Source organism: Trichosurus vulpecula, chromosome 8 (assembly GCF_011100635.1).
Source record: "Trichosurus vulpecula isolate mTriVul1 chromosome 8, mTriVul1.pri, whole genome shotgun sequence".
NCBI lineage: Eukaryota > Metazoa > Chordata > Mammalia > Diprotodontia > Phalangeridae > Trichosurus > Trichosurus vulpecula.
The window spans coordinates 152,480,175-152,497,547 of record NC_050580.1 but is presented as its reverse complement, the minus strand read 5'-3'; the positions used below and the strand labels follow the sequence as shown (position 1 = coordinate 152,497,547).

The following is a 17,373-nucleotide window of genomic DNA, read 5'->3' as shown; positions in this document are numbered from 1 at the left end:
AGTGGTCCTTGGCCCTGCTGCATCTAATGCTGTTCTAACTCTTCCCTCTAGACCCCTCACCCCTTTTCAAGCTTGTACACTTCTAGATGGGTAGCTAGAGACCTGCGGTAGAGGTCTAAAAACCCAGCAAAAGGGGGGATTTTTTTCAACTTTAAATATTTTTTTTTTTGCTCAATATCGAAAAGGAAAAAAATTAACCCCTTTTCTCTCTTTTCCTTTTCACCCTCGGCTGAATCTCTAAATATACCAAATATGACTATAAGCGAACTCTGTAATACTCTTTACTTTTTTCATACTCACTTTTATACAGCGCTTTGAACTTTACTAAAGCACTTCTAAGTTTATTTTTTAAAAACTAAGTTGGTTGGGTTCTGCGGACTAGGGTCCTGGTTGGAGTGCTGGGGGATACGTGCGCCGGTGGGATTGGGGAACAGGGTCCTCCAGTGTGTGTCCGTGTGTGTGTCCACACCGGGAGGCGCGACTCTGGGTGGAAGCACCCGTGGGTGGGTACAGGGACGTTGAAAACTACATAGAAAAGTCCTTAAGGATTGGAGGGCGGTGTTGGGGAAGGGGGAAAGGGAAGGATTGGAAAGGGGACTTTTTACCACCTTCACTAAGATGGTTCCGATAGGGTCGCGAGGCCCAGTTTCTTCAGCCATGGGAAAGGCGACGAAAACGGATTCAGCTTTCGAGGCGCCTCCCCAGAGTAGGGGGGGAATAAAAAAAAAAGGGGGGGAGGTGTGCGTTCGTTCCCATGGCAACGAAACGCGCTTCCTAGTCCATTCGAAACCACCGGAAGGGGGGGGGATAAAGGAGGAGCTTGGACGGTGGACTCTCCTCGCTTCCGGCGGGGGGGGCCTCGAGCCCCTGCCATTCGTTGGGCGGCTTCTCCTCACACCCCTCCCCCCGCAAGGTGGTGGAGGTGGTGCGGTCCAGAGCGGAAGTGGCTCTGTGAGCAAGGCGAATCGGGGAAGGCAGCGATGGCTGCCGGCGTACCCTGTGCGCTTGTCACCAGCTGTTCTTCCACCTTCACCGGGGACAGGCTGGTTCAACGTGAGTAGCCGGGCCGTCGGACCTCCCTCCCAGACTCCTGGGGTACAGACAGGCTCTGGGCTGGGCCCTGACTACCCCCGAGGGAACTTCCCTCGCCCAAGCCCAGGAGCCGGTCCAGGGCCCCTGACCCCAATGCCCAGCTCAGGCCGCGGTCGCCTCCCCTTGCACTCTCTCAGGGCCGTAGAGATCGTCCTCGGGGCGCTCCTCCGGCCGTCTCTGTTCCTTCCGTTGCTGGCTGCCTCGGTGCCTCGGTTCCCCGGTCCTCCCTCTCTCTGCCCCGGGGAGGGGCTGGCCTGGGGGAGAATTGGCCCCACTCCCTAGCTACCCGAAGGGGACCACGTTGCCTCCTTTGCTCCGAGCTGGGATTGGCTCTTCCTCGCTCCAAACTTCCGAGTGCGGGGTCGCCTCCTCCTCTAGCAGCAGCTCCCTAATTAATGAAGCTACTAAGTGGCCATCGATAATGAGAGCTAACAAGGCGGAGCCCTGCCTTCTAGTCCTTATCCTGAACTGCAGGAGCACTGTGAACTGGTCGAGTTTCACGGATTAAAAATATTAGGGTTGGAGAGAACCTTTCCTGGTTCTTCTAAGTCTGCCTTCGTCTTCATTCATAATCATCTTTAACATTTATATAGTGCTTACTATGTTCCATGCACTGGGCTAATAAGCAGTTTACAGTTACTGTCTTATTTGATACTTAAAATAACCCTGGTACGATTACCATCCCGTATTATAGATGAGGAAACTGAGGTGAGGTGACCTGTCCAAGGTCACACAGCTAGTAAGTGTGGTCAAATTTGAACTCAAGTCTAACTGACTCCAGGCCTTATACTCTGTGTGCTGCACCACATCAGATTAGGAAGATTGTGATTTGTCCAAGGTCACACAGACAATCCAGTTGCCCCCTACCAAGCAGTTCACTGATATCCTCAATAGCTCAAACTGTATAATAAAGCAGAATTTTTTGGCTCTGATTAAAACCAAAAATAGTTTAATGGAGCAGACTAGATGATCAGAAATAATGTAAGAGCAAACATATTGCCTGAATGGAAATGGTCAAATAATTTTTATAAAAAATAAGAGAACAAAAAGAGCTTCCTTTCACAACTAAAGTTAGAAGGAGAAACTTTTGCTTTTTTAGAGTTGGTAAGGATCAACATCCTCATTTTAAAGTGGAAAAAACACATTCAGAAATGAGAACGTATATGTAGCAGATCAACATTGAAAAAATTTAGTTGGAAGAACAAAAAAAGATCTAGATTCTCAAGGGAAAAAAATGAGAAAATGTAAAAATAAAAGCATAGCTTATTTTACTCAATCTTATCAAAGATTTAAAACTGTGTTTTAAAGAAACATTTCTACAATAAAATAATTGAAATATTAGAACGCTTTGCAACAAAGAAACCAAACCACTAGATGGAAGACACAGAACCCTGTGGCTTTATTCACACAAGACAAAACACTCAATTTAGAGGTTAATTCAAAATAACACATACACTTTCTACTCAAAATGCCTCTCAGAAGTCATAAAACTTAATTAGTTGAAATCATTAAACACGAAAAGAACATACAACTAAATTTTGTTATGATTTTGTCTAGGTAACTAAATCTGTAAATAAATTTTAGTAGTGTTCTTTTTTTGTATTTTGTGTTGACACAGGCCAGCCAAGGTACATGAATTTTTCCAATTTACATCTCCTGCATTTATTTCTTTGGAGAGTATGTTGTAGTTGCATTTATATAAATAGTGTGTATATCTGTGGGTATAGGTTAATTTCCAGATACTTTATAAATTTTGTGGGATTTTTTCCATACTATTTAATCCTGACTTTTGCTAATATGGTAAAATAGATAGTTAGGTGGTACAGTTTACTGTGCTTAAAGCACAGTTAAATGCTTGCTAGCTGCAAGTAGTATAGAAATGCTAGTGATTTTTATGGATTTGTTTTGTAACCACAAATTTACATAAGCAATTAACCAGTGTAGCTTTGCTGAATCTCTGGGGTTTTCTTTGTACAACCGTCATGTCATCTGCAAATAGAGATAACTTTGCCTTTTATTTTCTGATATTTATAGCTTTAATCTTGTTATATTATTAGAGCCAGTATTTCTAGGCCAATTATACATGGTAGTGGGAAAAGGGGGCATCCTTGCTTTACCCCTCTTTCTACAATGAAAGCTTCTAATGTTTTGCCATCATAATGAAGGCTCTTAGTTTAGATATGTGCTTTTAATTACATTAAAGAAGGGTCATCCCACCCATATCTATGTTTAAGTTTTTTTTTTAACTATTAAATGAATACTGTATTTTGTCAAAGGTCTTTTCTGAAGCTATTGAAATAATTTTGTGGTTCTTATTGTCTTTTTAAATGATTAATTGTTTTCCTGTCATTAAGCCATCTTTACCACTCTGATGTGATGCTGATTTGATTGTAGTGAATTTTTTTCTGGACATATTTCTGTAATCTTTTTGAGAAGATTGTATTTTGCATTAGTATTCAGTAGTGAAATCTGAGTTATGCTCCTTTCTCTGCTTTGTCTCCCTTGGTTTGTGTATCAGGACCATAGTTTTTCTTATGAATGGAGTTTGGTCACATATTGCCTATCTTTAATTGTGAGAATAATTTTTGTAGTGTGGGCATTTTAAAACTTGATAGAATTTACTTATAAAGTCTTCTGGTCCTCCCCTTTAGCAGTTTGTTTATGACATGCTTTGTTTCTCTTTGTGACACTGGATTGTTTAAAATCTCTCATTTTGTTCATTGATTTTATACACACACATGTACACACATATATACACGTGTGTGTATATATGTACACACATATATACACTGTGTATATATATGTGTGTGTATGTATTTTAGCTACACACCTACTTCCTTTAAATTTTCTTTCTTCTTGCCATGTAATTGTTCATAGTAGCTTCTGATAATTCTCTTCCTTTACTTTGAATTTATTTTGAATTTACCTTGTTCACTTTTTGTTTTTGTAATGTGATTTTCCCCTCTTTCTTGATCAGATTATGTACTCATTTAATGACTTTTCTTATTCTTTAAAAAAAAAAAGAAAATGACAGTCACTGGTGTCATCATTTCTGTGGTCCTTTGATTTTTTAAGTTTATTTCCCCTGTAATTTTCAGGATTTCTTTTGTAATTATTTTTGGTTTGTCATCTTGTTTATTTTTTAGTTTTCTTAACTGCATTCTCTGTTCATTGATCCTTTCTTTTTCCATTTTGTTAATATAAATTTCCAGAACTATAAATTTTCCTCTCTAAACTGCTTTAGTTACATCACATGAGTTTTGGTTTGTTACTTTATGGTACCATAGTCTTTAACATAAATATTTATTGTATCTATACCTTCTTCTTTTATTGACTCATTCAGTATGTCAGACAGTATGTTTCCTTTTTAATTATGTTTGTTATATTAAAACTTTTAAACAACCTTTATTGTTTCTGCCTTTTTTATTTATGATTACTTTGTGCCCTGATGCATGATCCCTTTTGGAAGAGGATGCTGATAAATATTTACATTCTTTAATATTCTCATTCAGAAGTGGCCATATATTTATTAAGTCTAATTTTTCCATCAGTTTCTTCAGCTTTATATTTTCCTTTTCATCTTTCTGTTGAATTGATCCTCTTTTGAGAAAAGAGTGTTAATATCTCCTACTCTTATGTTACTGTCAGTGCTATTTTGAAATTAGCTTTTCTTTTAGGAACTTAAACACTGAGCAGTTTAGGTACACATATATTTAATAATATTATTTTTTCATTGTGTTTGTGGCCTTTTAGGATAATGTTGTTTTCTAATCTCTTCTGACATTACCATTTTTTGTTCTTTTCTTATTTGAAGTCATGATCGCATCTACTTTTTTTGAGTCCTCTGAAGCATAATAATGGTTTTTGTTCTGATCTCTCATTTTTATTCTACATATGTTTGAACATTTTAAATGTTTTTCATGTACAGCAAATTGTTGGGTTTTAAATGCATTTCTCCATTCTTTTTATTTGGGGGAATTTAATTCATTAACATTTAGAGTTATAACTATCAAATTCATGTTTTCTTCCATTAAATACTTTTATATCAATTTCCCCCCATTTTAAGTCAGCTTTTAATCTTTATGTTTGTTTTTGCTTATACTCATCTGATTCTGACCTCTTCTCTAACCCCCTGCCCAGATCCAAATCCTTGAATTTATTTTTGTGTTCTTTTTTGTGTTTTTTTTTTACTTTTCCCAAAACAAGAAATGACGGTTTTAAACAATCCATTCTCAGAAGAAGAAATTGATAAAGCCATAAACAAACTACATTGCCCAATTCTTCCTGCGCTTCCATCTCATCTCTATTTCAGTTATATTAATTTGTAGTGCATCTTTCTCAGAAATGTTCTACTTCCATCCCCTGAATTCTTCATTCTTTTTGGAGCAGAGGGATGCAGTGAGAAGTACTCCATCACCCCATTCCAGAGCCCACTCCTGTTACTTGCCTTTTTTCTCATATCTTGCTCCTTTCGATGTCATACCATCCTCTCTGAACCTGTCACTTCCCTATCAGTCTTTTCTGAATCCTGCCTGTAGCCCCGTCAATATCCTCTTACATATTAAGGAGTTAGAACTGTCTCATAGAGAAGCTAATTCTTCTCCCTTAACTCTTCCTCCCCTTGCAGAGATCAGTTACAAGACCCTTTTCTCGCCCCCTTCTGCTTCCCTTGGAGCAATTCTTAGTGTTTCTAAAGTCTTCCTTTTCTGTTGGAGACTCAACTACTACGTTTTCTTCTAATTACTTCCCCTCTTGAGTCTTAAACAGTCTTTACCTGGGCCCCTACATAACTCTTTCCTTATTGGAGAATTATTCTTCCATATTATCCTATCCTCTAATGATTTACTAATGAGAATGACATTTTCTCCCTTTGAAATGTTAATTCACTTCTTCCTAGCTTCCAGATTTATCTCATTATATCTTTTACTCCTTAGATTATTTGCATTTTCAGTGTCTCTCAGCCAGTGAGGTTTTTGTTTGTTTTTAGGAAAAATCAAGTTGCAAATATAGACTTGGTCTTGTCTAGCCTCAACTCCGTGAAAACAAATATTTCACTTCTTAGTCTTTCATTTCTATCTGAAACTGTTTAACTTTGTCCTGTTTGGTCAGTTTTCATGTTGAATACCCTGCATACTTCTGGGTTCTTTTGGAGGAGTGACTCAAATTCTTCTTCTTCATAAATGTCCAGATATTTTCTTTGATGTTTAGGCTCAGCTTTTCAGAATATTCTGTTTTTAAAGGTGTCAACCAATCTTCTTTGCTTTTTTAGAATTTCATAATCCTTTTTTTCCCTTTGATTTCTTGAATAAGTAAAGAATTATTGTGGAAATTGAGGGTTTTTCTCAATAGAAAGGATATAAGCCATCATCCAGTCCAATCCTGCCATTTTACAGATGAATAAATAAAGTTGCAGACAGGTTAAGTGATTTGTGCAAGGTTATGTAGCTAGTAATGGCACCACTAAGATTAAATCCAAGGCTTTTTCCCTTTCAGTGTCTTATATCCTATGAGGAATCCCATTTGAAGATGATCCCTGGAGAGTCTTTTTTTGATTTTTTAAATATGTTGCACCAGTCCAGTGACTATAACCACTGTACATCTGTAAAAGATGGGTAATAAACCATATCCCTTCCTGTCTCAGTGGGATGCTTTGAGAATTGGTGAGATAATACATGTGAAGCATTTTAAACTCCTTAGAGATTAGAACTACATACATTCTTGGTTGTGGTGTAAGGAACCACAGTAGAGGATTCTAGAGAGATCACCTCAAAAAAGACAACTTTAAGACTCTTATCTTTAAAATGCTTAAATTTCCTTTTTCTAGGTGGTTTAGACCTTTGTAAGTATTGAACAGAAAAATAAAAGTTCTTTACCCAGAATATCCATGTTTAACAGAACAGTATTCAGTTAAACAACCACTAGTCTTTGACAACATCTGTATTTTTATTTTTACAACTGTGTAAATATAAGATAGAGGCAGCATTACTCTGAAGTACTTCTTATTGTCTAGAACTGATGTTTTAAATCATTTATAGGCGGAAAAAAATACATTGTGATACATAGCATAAAGGAATATTAAATAAAAGAGTATTAAGATCCTATCAGCTTTGAGAGCTAATAATTCTCTGTTTATAGTTTGTTAGATTAGGATATACATATATATGTATATGTATGTATATATGTGTATGGAGGTGGGGTGTGAGAGAGAGAGAGAGCTACTTCAAGATTTTCAGCTTTTTATTAGTTCTTTGTCATGGTTAAAGATGAACACAAAAGTATCAGTCCTCTTATCTCAATTATACTTAATTTACTTTTCCATAATTCAGATATGAGCTGTGTTTCGTAGTTGGTAATTTGCTTGTTTAAAACCCACAATGCATTTCCTATAGAAATAAGGTATATATTGTGATTAGGTTCCTCAAACTTTAAGACTATATGCCTGTATGTTGGATTATTAAATATTCAATAGGTTTAATAGATTTTGTGAGCTGGCCTGGAAATGTAAATCATTAATAATATTGTTCTTATGAATAAAATGTTTTCTCTAGAAGGAATACCGTTGGTTCTTCTGGATTTAGGGTGATGTTACCCTGAGTAGCACAGGCCAGCCCATCAGTATATAAACTGAATATTTGTAAACTAGGGAGTATCTCTACGTGTAAAAGATTTCATAACATTTTAACCATGGAAACCTTTTCATTTTATAGGTGGAAAAATTTTGTAATCCAGAATATGGTTTTAGCCAAGATCACATATCAATAGACCAAGGAAGAAGTCTGTGGATTTTTCAACTGCATGTCTTTGCTGATGTTCCTTTTTGTTTGCCTTGGGGATACAGAAATACTTTTTTTCCCCTAAATAAAGTATCTTATTGTATTGTGGTACTACTCCTGCCTTTGATTAATATGATTATTTCCTCCAGGACATAAAAGAACTGACCAGCATGAGAAGCCCCCAAGACTACAAGAGTTGTGGTCATGAAGTTCCTTAGTTGATGATCTAAAATATTGGGATGTTGAGCCATTAACTTTCTAAAATTTAAGAAAGGAGGGGGAATTAATTGTTTAGCCTCCTCAGGGATAAAATAGGTTTCCCAAAATGTTAGTATTGACAGTACCAATGTTGTAGGAGAGCTTTTACTGGATTCTTTGCCAAGCTTTGAAGGAATTGGGGAAAGAATCATGGAGTAGGAAGAATGCTGGAACCAGAGCACCAGACCTCCTATCCGTGCCCTCTCATTATCAATTTGACTTTACAGCAGAGACTTACCCTCATTGACCTCAGTTTCCTTATTCATAAAGTGAAGAGTTGGAAAAGTTGGCCTCTAAGTTCTCTTTCTGCTCTAAATCTGTGACCTGTGATTATGAATATCATTCATTTTTGTCTTTGTATCCCCAGTAGTTAGCACAGTGAACATAAATGCTTGTTGATTGACATTTCTTTTTAAAGGGAGATCAGGGTCTTCTACGGCAAATAGAGAGAACTCATATTTTATGTGAAATTGTTTTTGAGTATAACAGTAAGGCTGTTTGGGCTGTTTGAGATCAGCTCCCTTTTATTTTTTGGGGGGGGCATTACCAGTGAACTATATTATTGTCCTATATTAGGTGGAACCATTTGTGAGGTAGAATGTTGTATCTTGGATGACTACAAATTTGTCTAGACATAGAAGTTTATTTTTGTGCAGTTATTCAGCTTGTATTTGTGTAGCAAATGGCAAAACCTTTTAGAAAATATGTCATTTTGGTTTCAGCAACTTGCTCCCTTCTTCCTCTGTATAATTCCTCAACAAATAATGGCACTCAAGCAATGAAATCCAGTGTACAGCTGTTTAAAGAGAGGTTAAGATGCTACATAAAACTTTTCTAGCAAGAATAAAATTCTGGAGATGAGCATTGCATTTGTATTGTAGCCAGTGAACACACACCAAAAGTTATGATGCTCTTTTCAGGCTTTATGTTGTTTACGGTTTACTTGTAAATAACTTATTTTGGAGTTAACTTCATATTTAAAACTGGAGGACCAGTTCCACACAGAGATGAGAACAAGTAGCACGAGGCCTTGGATCAAAATCTACATGTTCTAAAATAGAGTAGGAAAATTTAAACGTTTTGTAGAAAAAAAAGTTTACACAGTCGTACTGATAGAAGGGAGTTGTCATTCCCATCTGTTCCCCAGGAAGAGTTATAAGATTCATATTAGAAAATGGTTTATGAATAGGGTGTTGGACAAGGTGTAAGAAACATTGAGTTCTGGTTGGTTTTGACCATAAACTGGACCCAGTGTGCTTGGGGCAAGTCATCCCATCTCACTGGGGCATCCTTTCATTAGTAAAGTGAGCAGGCTAGGCAAGATCAAAGCTGTCAGACCTGAATTAAAATGTAATTGTAAAGTGTTTAACAAAATAAAAATTCAGTACAATGTAGATAATGTTAATTTGTGTTTTTCGAACTCAACCCTGCAGCCTGTGGGAATCTATTTGAGTTTGATACCTCTGGGCTAAATAGATGATCAAGCTATAAAATTCCATGAATATAGGTCCACTTGTAGCCCTGTAATTTTATTCAGCAATCAGGGCTTTCACTGGGTGTTGACCCATCTTAGTTTCAGAGTGGTCTCTGATAAATTAAGTCTAGGGAGGGGGATTATGCTCCCAAGAATCCTTATTTTCTTCTGGGTTTGGCTCAGTTGCCATCTTCTTTCTGAAGCCTTCCTTCTCTCATGGTAGATTCTCTCTCTTCTTCATCAAATTATCTCATTTATATATCTGTGTACATATTTCATTCCCTCCTCCCCCCATTAGTAAACATTAAGTGTCTACTATGTGCCAGGCACTGTGCTAAGCTCTGGATCCACAAAAAGAGGCAAAATATAGTCTCTGCCCTTAGGGAGCTTACAATCTAACTGGTGCAATTTTTTGTCTAACCTTGAAAGGCATTGTGTACTGGCTAGATGACTGGTCTCAGAATTAGAAGATCTGAGTTCAAATTCTACCTTCAATACACTGTGTGACCATGGACAAGTTATTTAGCCATATGGTTACCTAGGCAACTTTTCTAAGGCTATAAATTGCATTGCATCCTGCATCCTGCCATGTAATTTATAGAATTGCAGTCTGCATCAATTCATAAAGTTCCTAGGCCAGGGAGTTCCCTATACCCATAATGGTAAAATCATAGGTCAGGGACCTTCATCCCTGCCTGCCCTCCCACCCCCCCCCCAAAAAAAATCCTAGTACTTAGCTTAGGATATCTTTCTTGCACAAAGATGCTTAAAAAAATTGATTAATAGTATAGAGAGAATACAGAACATAATGTTCATATTTCAGTTTGTACCACATGTATTTACAGGTTCTTTGAAGCAGTGTATGGAAATCTGTTGTAGAAACTCCTTTCATCAACCTGACTATAACCTATCTTTGACTGCTTGTTGATTTGACTTGGCAGATTAAAAGGCGATATATTAGGGAGTTTCCTGGTGTATTAGCAAGGTAGTAATCACAATAATTGTCAATATTCCTATGTGGTTCTATATTGCAAAATATGAGACTCTCCACATAGAAGGTAGAAGAAGTAAACCATTTATTCAGACACCAAAGAACCAGATCCCAAAACCAGTAAGCCCAATCCATCAGAGCCCCAAAGAATTCAATATACAATATCACAGCATGGAGCCTCGCTGAGGCCTTCCCACAAATGCACTCACGGCACACCACGTGTCTGTTCTTTCCTTCAGCTCTAACTACTGTCTCCGAATTTCCTGTGACACACTTTTCCTCTCAGCAAGCTCCTCCCACCACATGTGACTTAGGCTTCCTGTGATGTAAGCAGGTCACGTGGCCTATTAACTATACCTGGAGAACATACTTTTGAGGTTAAGTGATTTGCCCAAGGTCATACAACTAGTAACTGTAAGAGACTGGAACAGGACCCTGGCCTTCCAAACCACTGTGCCTCACTGAATTGTTGAAAAATGTATCTTAAACATGATTGACATGCTTCAGAATACGTGTAACATTTGTTACTTATATTCTTGTCATGATTGAGAAGAAATTCTTTATAAACTATTATTTGAGAAGAAATTCTTTATAAACTGTTATTTAGGTGATGATTCCTTTGTAAAAATTAGCATCAGGTTTTATGGTTCCATTTTTTTCCATTATGCTATCTGGCCTCCAGATAATCACTCATTAAGGGATCTCAAAGCTTCTAAGATGATTGTGTACACTTGTCCTCCATAGGTTGATACATTTTTACTTTGTTTTTAGGTGGATTTGATCCCTAGAAAGTGGCTAATTCATAGATGTGTTTCTAGAAATAAAACTTTGAATTGATAGTGAGGTGATGTAAAACTTCTCACTGCCCTTCAAAAATTATGTGTATCACTTTTTAAGACTAACCAGCTGAGCCTAGCTCCAGACGGCCATTGGGAGAAAGCAAGCAGAGAAACACTTGATTGGGTTTCTTGTGCTTCAGTTTTTTAAAGTTTCTACTATGGCACAGCAAGCCCAAGGGTATGTGAAAATCTGAATTCAAAGTGTGACCAGGGAGGGAAGAAAGGATAATTAAATGCTGTAAACAAAATCAAAATCTCACTCTCATTGTTAATGCAGTGTTGTGGTTGATCTTTGAGGAGTTCCAGTGTCAGGAAATTCAGTTATTTTCCCCTAAACAACTGTAATACTGCCTCATTGATTGATTTATCATACAGAGAGAAACAACATACTACATACATATGTACCAGGGGAATAGGTTATATTTACTTTGGGAATCACAGCTTTGAATTGCCTGACATTTGTCTGTGTAAAGTCCCAAGCATAACATTGCATCAAGATGGTTTGGGCTTTTAAATTTAAGTCCTATAAAGTCTCTTTACCTTGCCAGCAATATGATCTCTTCTGAGCCCTCTGGGAATAGTCTGTTAGTTAACAACTGCTACAAACTATTAGAAGGGCAAGATATTCCCAAGTGACGTGCTCATGAAATTGTAACTCTGAAGTTATGACTATGCCTGCAGTGATGCGGGTCCATTATTGTTTTTAAAGGCCTCTCTACCTGTACTAAAGAGAGTTGTCAGTTTATAAAGGATTTCAACATTGTACAGCCTTTACACCAAATCTGTATTTTTCTCCGCCTACTTCCTCTTTTCTTTTCCTCATACCTAATCTCAGATTGTGCTGCTTGGCATTTTCTTGTTTGTTTTCTCCTTTCTCTAGTCCAAGGAAAGGATTTGGGGGTAGGGAGCAGGACAAGAAGGTGTTAGCTTTGCGACTACTTCAGTGCTTCATCTATCTACTTTGTTTCTCTGCTGTACCTTCTTATACACCAAAAGCATTATGTTTTGAAATATGACTTCTTACAAACACAGCAGCTCTGCACTTGATAGAGAGGAGAATTCATGCATTAGGTAGGAGGATTGAACTATGTAGGTTCTGAGGTCCCTTTCAACTTTAAGCCTCCTTTAAGTATAATTACCTTCTTCAGTGGGTCCATCTTGAGTTGTGGCTAGAGATAACAGTCATTACTCAGGGTTAAAAATACATTTAACTTTCAGCTCTGGTCACAATAGTAGAGCAAAACAATTATATAAATTTGATTAAGATTAAACACCAGTTGATTAAATTTGTACTCTATATAAGGCATTATACTATGCTGGGGATGTAAAAACAAAAACTCAAACAGTTCCTGCCCTTTAGGAGCTTGCCTACTCCAGGAAGCATGACATATGCACAGCTTAGAAAATGCAAAGGAATTTTAGGAGTCAGGGTACACTAACAATTGAGAGCATCACGAAAGATTTCCTAGGGCTAGTGAGGGTAGAAAATGAGCTGAGCCTTGAAGGAAGGTAGGAATTCCAAGTCAATCAGTATTTTTTAAGTACTTGCTATGTACCAGGCACTGTGCCATACTCTGGGGATGTAAAGAAAGGCAAAAACGGTTCCTGCTTTTGAGAAGCCCACAGTCTAGTGAGAGAGACAGTATGCAATTTACGGTAAGCTAGAGAGAGTGAGGACTCAAGTATGACGGACAGGAGGTTGTGAGCCTAGGTGACTGGGAGGATAGTGGTAGGTATAGGAAGATGGGAGGGTTTAGGGGGGAAAGAGTTCTATTTTGAACAAGTGTGACTCTCAAAAGGCAAATTATAGTAGGGTAGTGATTCTCTAAGTGGAGAGAATTGATGGGAGAAATGTTAAGGAGGTAAAATCAACAATACTTGGCAACCGATTGGCTTTATGAATTTTTGGAGAGGGAAGTATCGAGGAATTGCCAAAAGTATGACCCAAAATAACAGCTCTTCCCAGGGTCACGTAAATTTAATTTGAGAATTGCTACTTTTTTCTCCTTGAGGGAAGTAGGTAAAAATAGATATCAGATCATGGGATTTTTTATCTAGATGAACCTTGGAGATCATCTCCTCTAACCCTGTCATTTTACAGATGAGAAAATTGCAGCCCAGAGAGTTGTCATTTGCCCAAGGTCATACGGCTAGTATGACTTTAGAAATCCTGGACAAAAAAAGGTCTTTTTACTTCTAGTCCATTTCTCTCCTCCCACATCACTTTACTTATCTATCTGTTCTGTGAATTCACTGTAATTCCACCCTGTCTTAGACTGTTCTGAGCCAAAGATTTTTTTTTTCATTTAAATGCCTGCTTGGGTGTGGGGGTGGTGGGAGCAATTAAATATTTTTGTTTAAAAGGCTTTTCTTTTAAATGAAACTGAACACTGTATAATTATAATGATCAAGCTTGGCCCTAGAGAAGAGGTGAAAAATGTACCTCCCTTCCTTTTTTGCCAAGGTAGGGGACTCAAGTTGCGTAGCATTGAATATACCAGGAGACTTTATTGATGTATTGCTTAATTTTTGGAACTGCTTTTTTTCCTCCTTTTGGTTTTTATTCTTTGTTAACAAGGGATGATTTTGGAGGGGTAGAGAAGTTGGGAGGAATATTTTCAGAAATGAAAGTGATACAAAGACATAAGACAACAAACTTTTTTAAAAAAAGATTGTTTCTAGAGAATAAGCCAAAATGAAGTACTAGAATACAATTCTCAATTTAATCTTCCTTTCTAGTCTCCTGGATTTGGGGTCTGCCTGGGGTCAACAGGAAGTAAGAAAGTAAATTGGAGTTGAAAGCAAAGAAGCTTGCATCCCTAACAAGAGCAAAAGGTTAGCTCTTGGAGACAGGGGCTGGTTTTTTACTTTGCCTTTTACATTTCCATTACCTAGCATAGAGCCTGGCACATAGAGTAGGTGCTTATAGGACTGGATTAGAGAATGACATATGGCCAAATAATTTGTTTGACCATAACTTGAAAAAGTTTTATATTTTTTGCTAAAGCCAGAACAATAATTCATTTTTTATTAACTATGCTACATACTATTTTACATGGTAGACTAACGTTTTCAGTAAGATTGACCAAGTTAATTATGACAACTGGCATTTACCCAATATTTGTCCATCAAAAAATGTGTGTGTGTATACGTGTGTGTAGAGAGAGATATAGATCTCTTTCTATGTGCGTATGTATACCCATATGTGTGTGTATATATATAATATATATATACATTCACATACATACACATATGTATGTGTATGTATATCTCTTGGCTCCACCAGGTGGCTGCCAAGCAATGTCAGATGAAATGATGTACTATCATGGAAAAGGTGCTGCAGTAGCTTAGGGTCGTGGAAATGTCCCCAATTTTAATTGTATACATCAGGGTTAACCATTCCAAATTTAATTTAGGGTAGGACAAAAGTGAGACCAGGGCATGTTTTTCTAGCAAGTCTAGTCAAAATCCTAAGAAACATGACTCATTTTAGACAGGTAAACACTAGAAACCCACAGGTATAATTTGGAAGACTGATCCCCGATTGGTAATTTTGCCTGCAGGTTCACATGTCCTGGTGTGTTGATCCTGGTTGCTATTTTGATGTGCATAGGATACCATGAAGGACATGACTTACTTTTGGATTAACTTTAATAGTTATTTTTATTAAAATTTTGTTCAGTTGTGAAGGATCTGGTCCTTTCTTACCTAAAGGACAGTTGGAAACCTGGATTTTAACCTTCACCTTGTACTAATTAACTGGGTAACCTCAGGCCAGTCATCAAAACTCTGTTATCTGTAATTTCATAATCTGAAAAATGAAGAGGATGAACTAACAGATCTCCAAGGGTCTCTCCTGGCCCTAACATTTGTGATACTGTGGTTTTATGATTCTAAGTCTACATGATCGTTTCTGACTGTTTGAGTGACTTTAATTGGATAAGAGGATTTTGTGGTAGTGGGGAAAACAAATACCCAAAACCAGTTAGCAAAGTTGACTGAGGAAAGAAAACTGTTCTTAATGTAGACATTTATGTTTGCTAAATTACACCATTCTTGATGGTATTTGGAGGCAAGAAGAAGTAAAATAAGATACTTCTCACTATTCTATCCATAGTCCTAATGTGGCACAGATGTGATCATAAAATCCATATGCAGCTTCACTATTATAAATTTCTATTAGAAAGAAAATATTAAGATAAAACCTGATTAGTAAATTAAGCTTTTAGCATGTTTTAGGCAGTACAGTGTAATAGAAACAACTGTATTTTGTGATTCCCTTCTCCCAGCTTGTTATCCTTACCATTATCTGAGTGTGTTTACAAGTATAAATAGAACTCTATAGAGAATCTATCTTTGTATTTAGCTAATGTATCTATATACATTCTGTTCTAACAGAGTGTGTATGTGTGTGTGTGTGTGTGTGTGTGTGTGTGTGTGTGTGTGATCAAGATGAGATTTCTGTAGGTCCTATATTTAAAAAATGGATCTACCAACAACCTGTGCTCTGAAAGTCATCAGTAAAACACCATTCTTAAATCAGTAGTCAAGAGTAAATTGTGCAAGAAACAGCTTTATTTTAGTGGATGGAGGATTACCTTGGAGTCAAGAAGACCTGAGTTTAAGGCCAGCTTCTGAGACATACTAGCTACATGACCAGAAGTTGTCACTTAATTTCTCAGTCCCCTGGTCAGTTTTCCAAGACAGTAAGTTAAAGACAAGTTGCAAATCTGGATTGGTGGAGATAGTTTCCATATCGGGAATTCTCTGTAGAGATGCCACCACAGTCCCAGACCAAAAATATATTAAACTAATACACCATATTGAGAGATACTAAGAACTTTTTAGTCATTACATCACTTCTAGTTACTGAATGATGTGGGCAGACTGCCAGAAATCCATTTAATGTATATGAAGTACCAGCTCAGGAAACAGAGAGTTACTGGTTTCGTTAAGTGCTGAGAAGAAATGTTGTTTTGCCAAACAGATAAGTTAGCGGGTTAATAAAAAAAAAATTACCCACAGAGGAAGATTGATTCCACTTGAGTGAGTCTTCTTTTTTTTAACCCAACCTAGGACAATTTGCTTTCCATATGTATATACTCTGAAGTGTGTATCAGTGGTGTAATAGTTATCTCTAAGAAAAACAACCACATATTGCTATACCACCTGCCTGAGGTTTGGAAAATTAGCATTGAATGTAGTATAGACTTTGATCTAGGGATTTTTTTCTCTGAGACATTTACATGAAAACAGAACCTTTGATTTTAATAACTCATCTGTTCCTACTGCTTATTTCCCACCTGAACTTGTCATAATCCACCATGAGGGACATTGCAGCTGGTTGCTGTGGAATTGATTGACACCAAATAAAACGTTATGACTTCAGATAGAGATTAAGCAGAAGGAGCAGATCATTTCTTAAAGATGTGAGGGTAAATTCTCCCTTTTCAATGCATGCATAAACCTTTTGTTGATAGTAATAGGAATCATAGCCATGGATTTAGAGAAAAACAAATAAAAATAACCCTTTAAGAATACTTGGGCTTTAACCAAGAGTAAAAAAGCAGACGAGGGAGTAAAATTCAAAATAGAATTGTTTCAGAAGAAAAGGATGTGATTTTCCATAATATACTGACAATTTAGGAGATTTTGTCATGAGTGAGGTGATGTTTCCTTATAATAAAGGCAATATAGTATTAATCCAAATGTAGAATATGCTACTTCTCTAATCCCTTTTCTACCACTGTTCTCCCCCCACCCCCCCAATCTGGCTCATGTGGAATCTTAGCATAGCCTAAAATCACAGTCTTAGTAGTAGATAGAAGAGAGGATAATAACATATGTGGAGATGGAGAACAAGAGAATGATACTTTTAAGTAGCAAAACTAAAGACAGCAGTGATATTAGAAATAAAAAAAGATAAACGAATGTACTAGTGATAAT

General features: G+C 37.2%; 1 protein-coding gene across 2 annotated transcripts in view; it reads left to right on the top strand.

Annotated features, from left to right (window-relative positions):
• Nucleotides 1–949: 949 nt before the first annotated feature.
• AAGAB (alpha and gamma adaptin binding protein) overlaps nucleotides 950–17,373 on the top strand; it is a 74,173-nt gene continuing 57,749 nt past the window's right edge. The window contains exon 1 of one of the 2 annotated variants that reach the window (XM_036736989.1): nucleotides 950–1,053. In XM_036736989.1, coding sequence (XP_036592884.1) covers nucleotides 981–1,053 — 73 coding nt within the window. In that variant the 5' untranslated portion in view covers nucleotides 950–980. The remainder of the gene's footprint in view (nucleotides 1,054–17,373) is intronic. The other variant, XM_036736988.1, reaches the window with a different exon arrangement.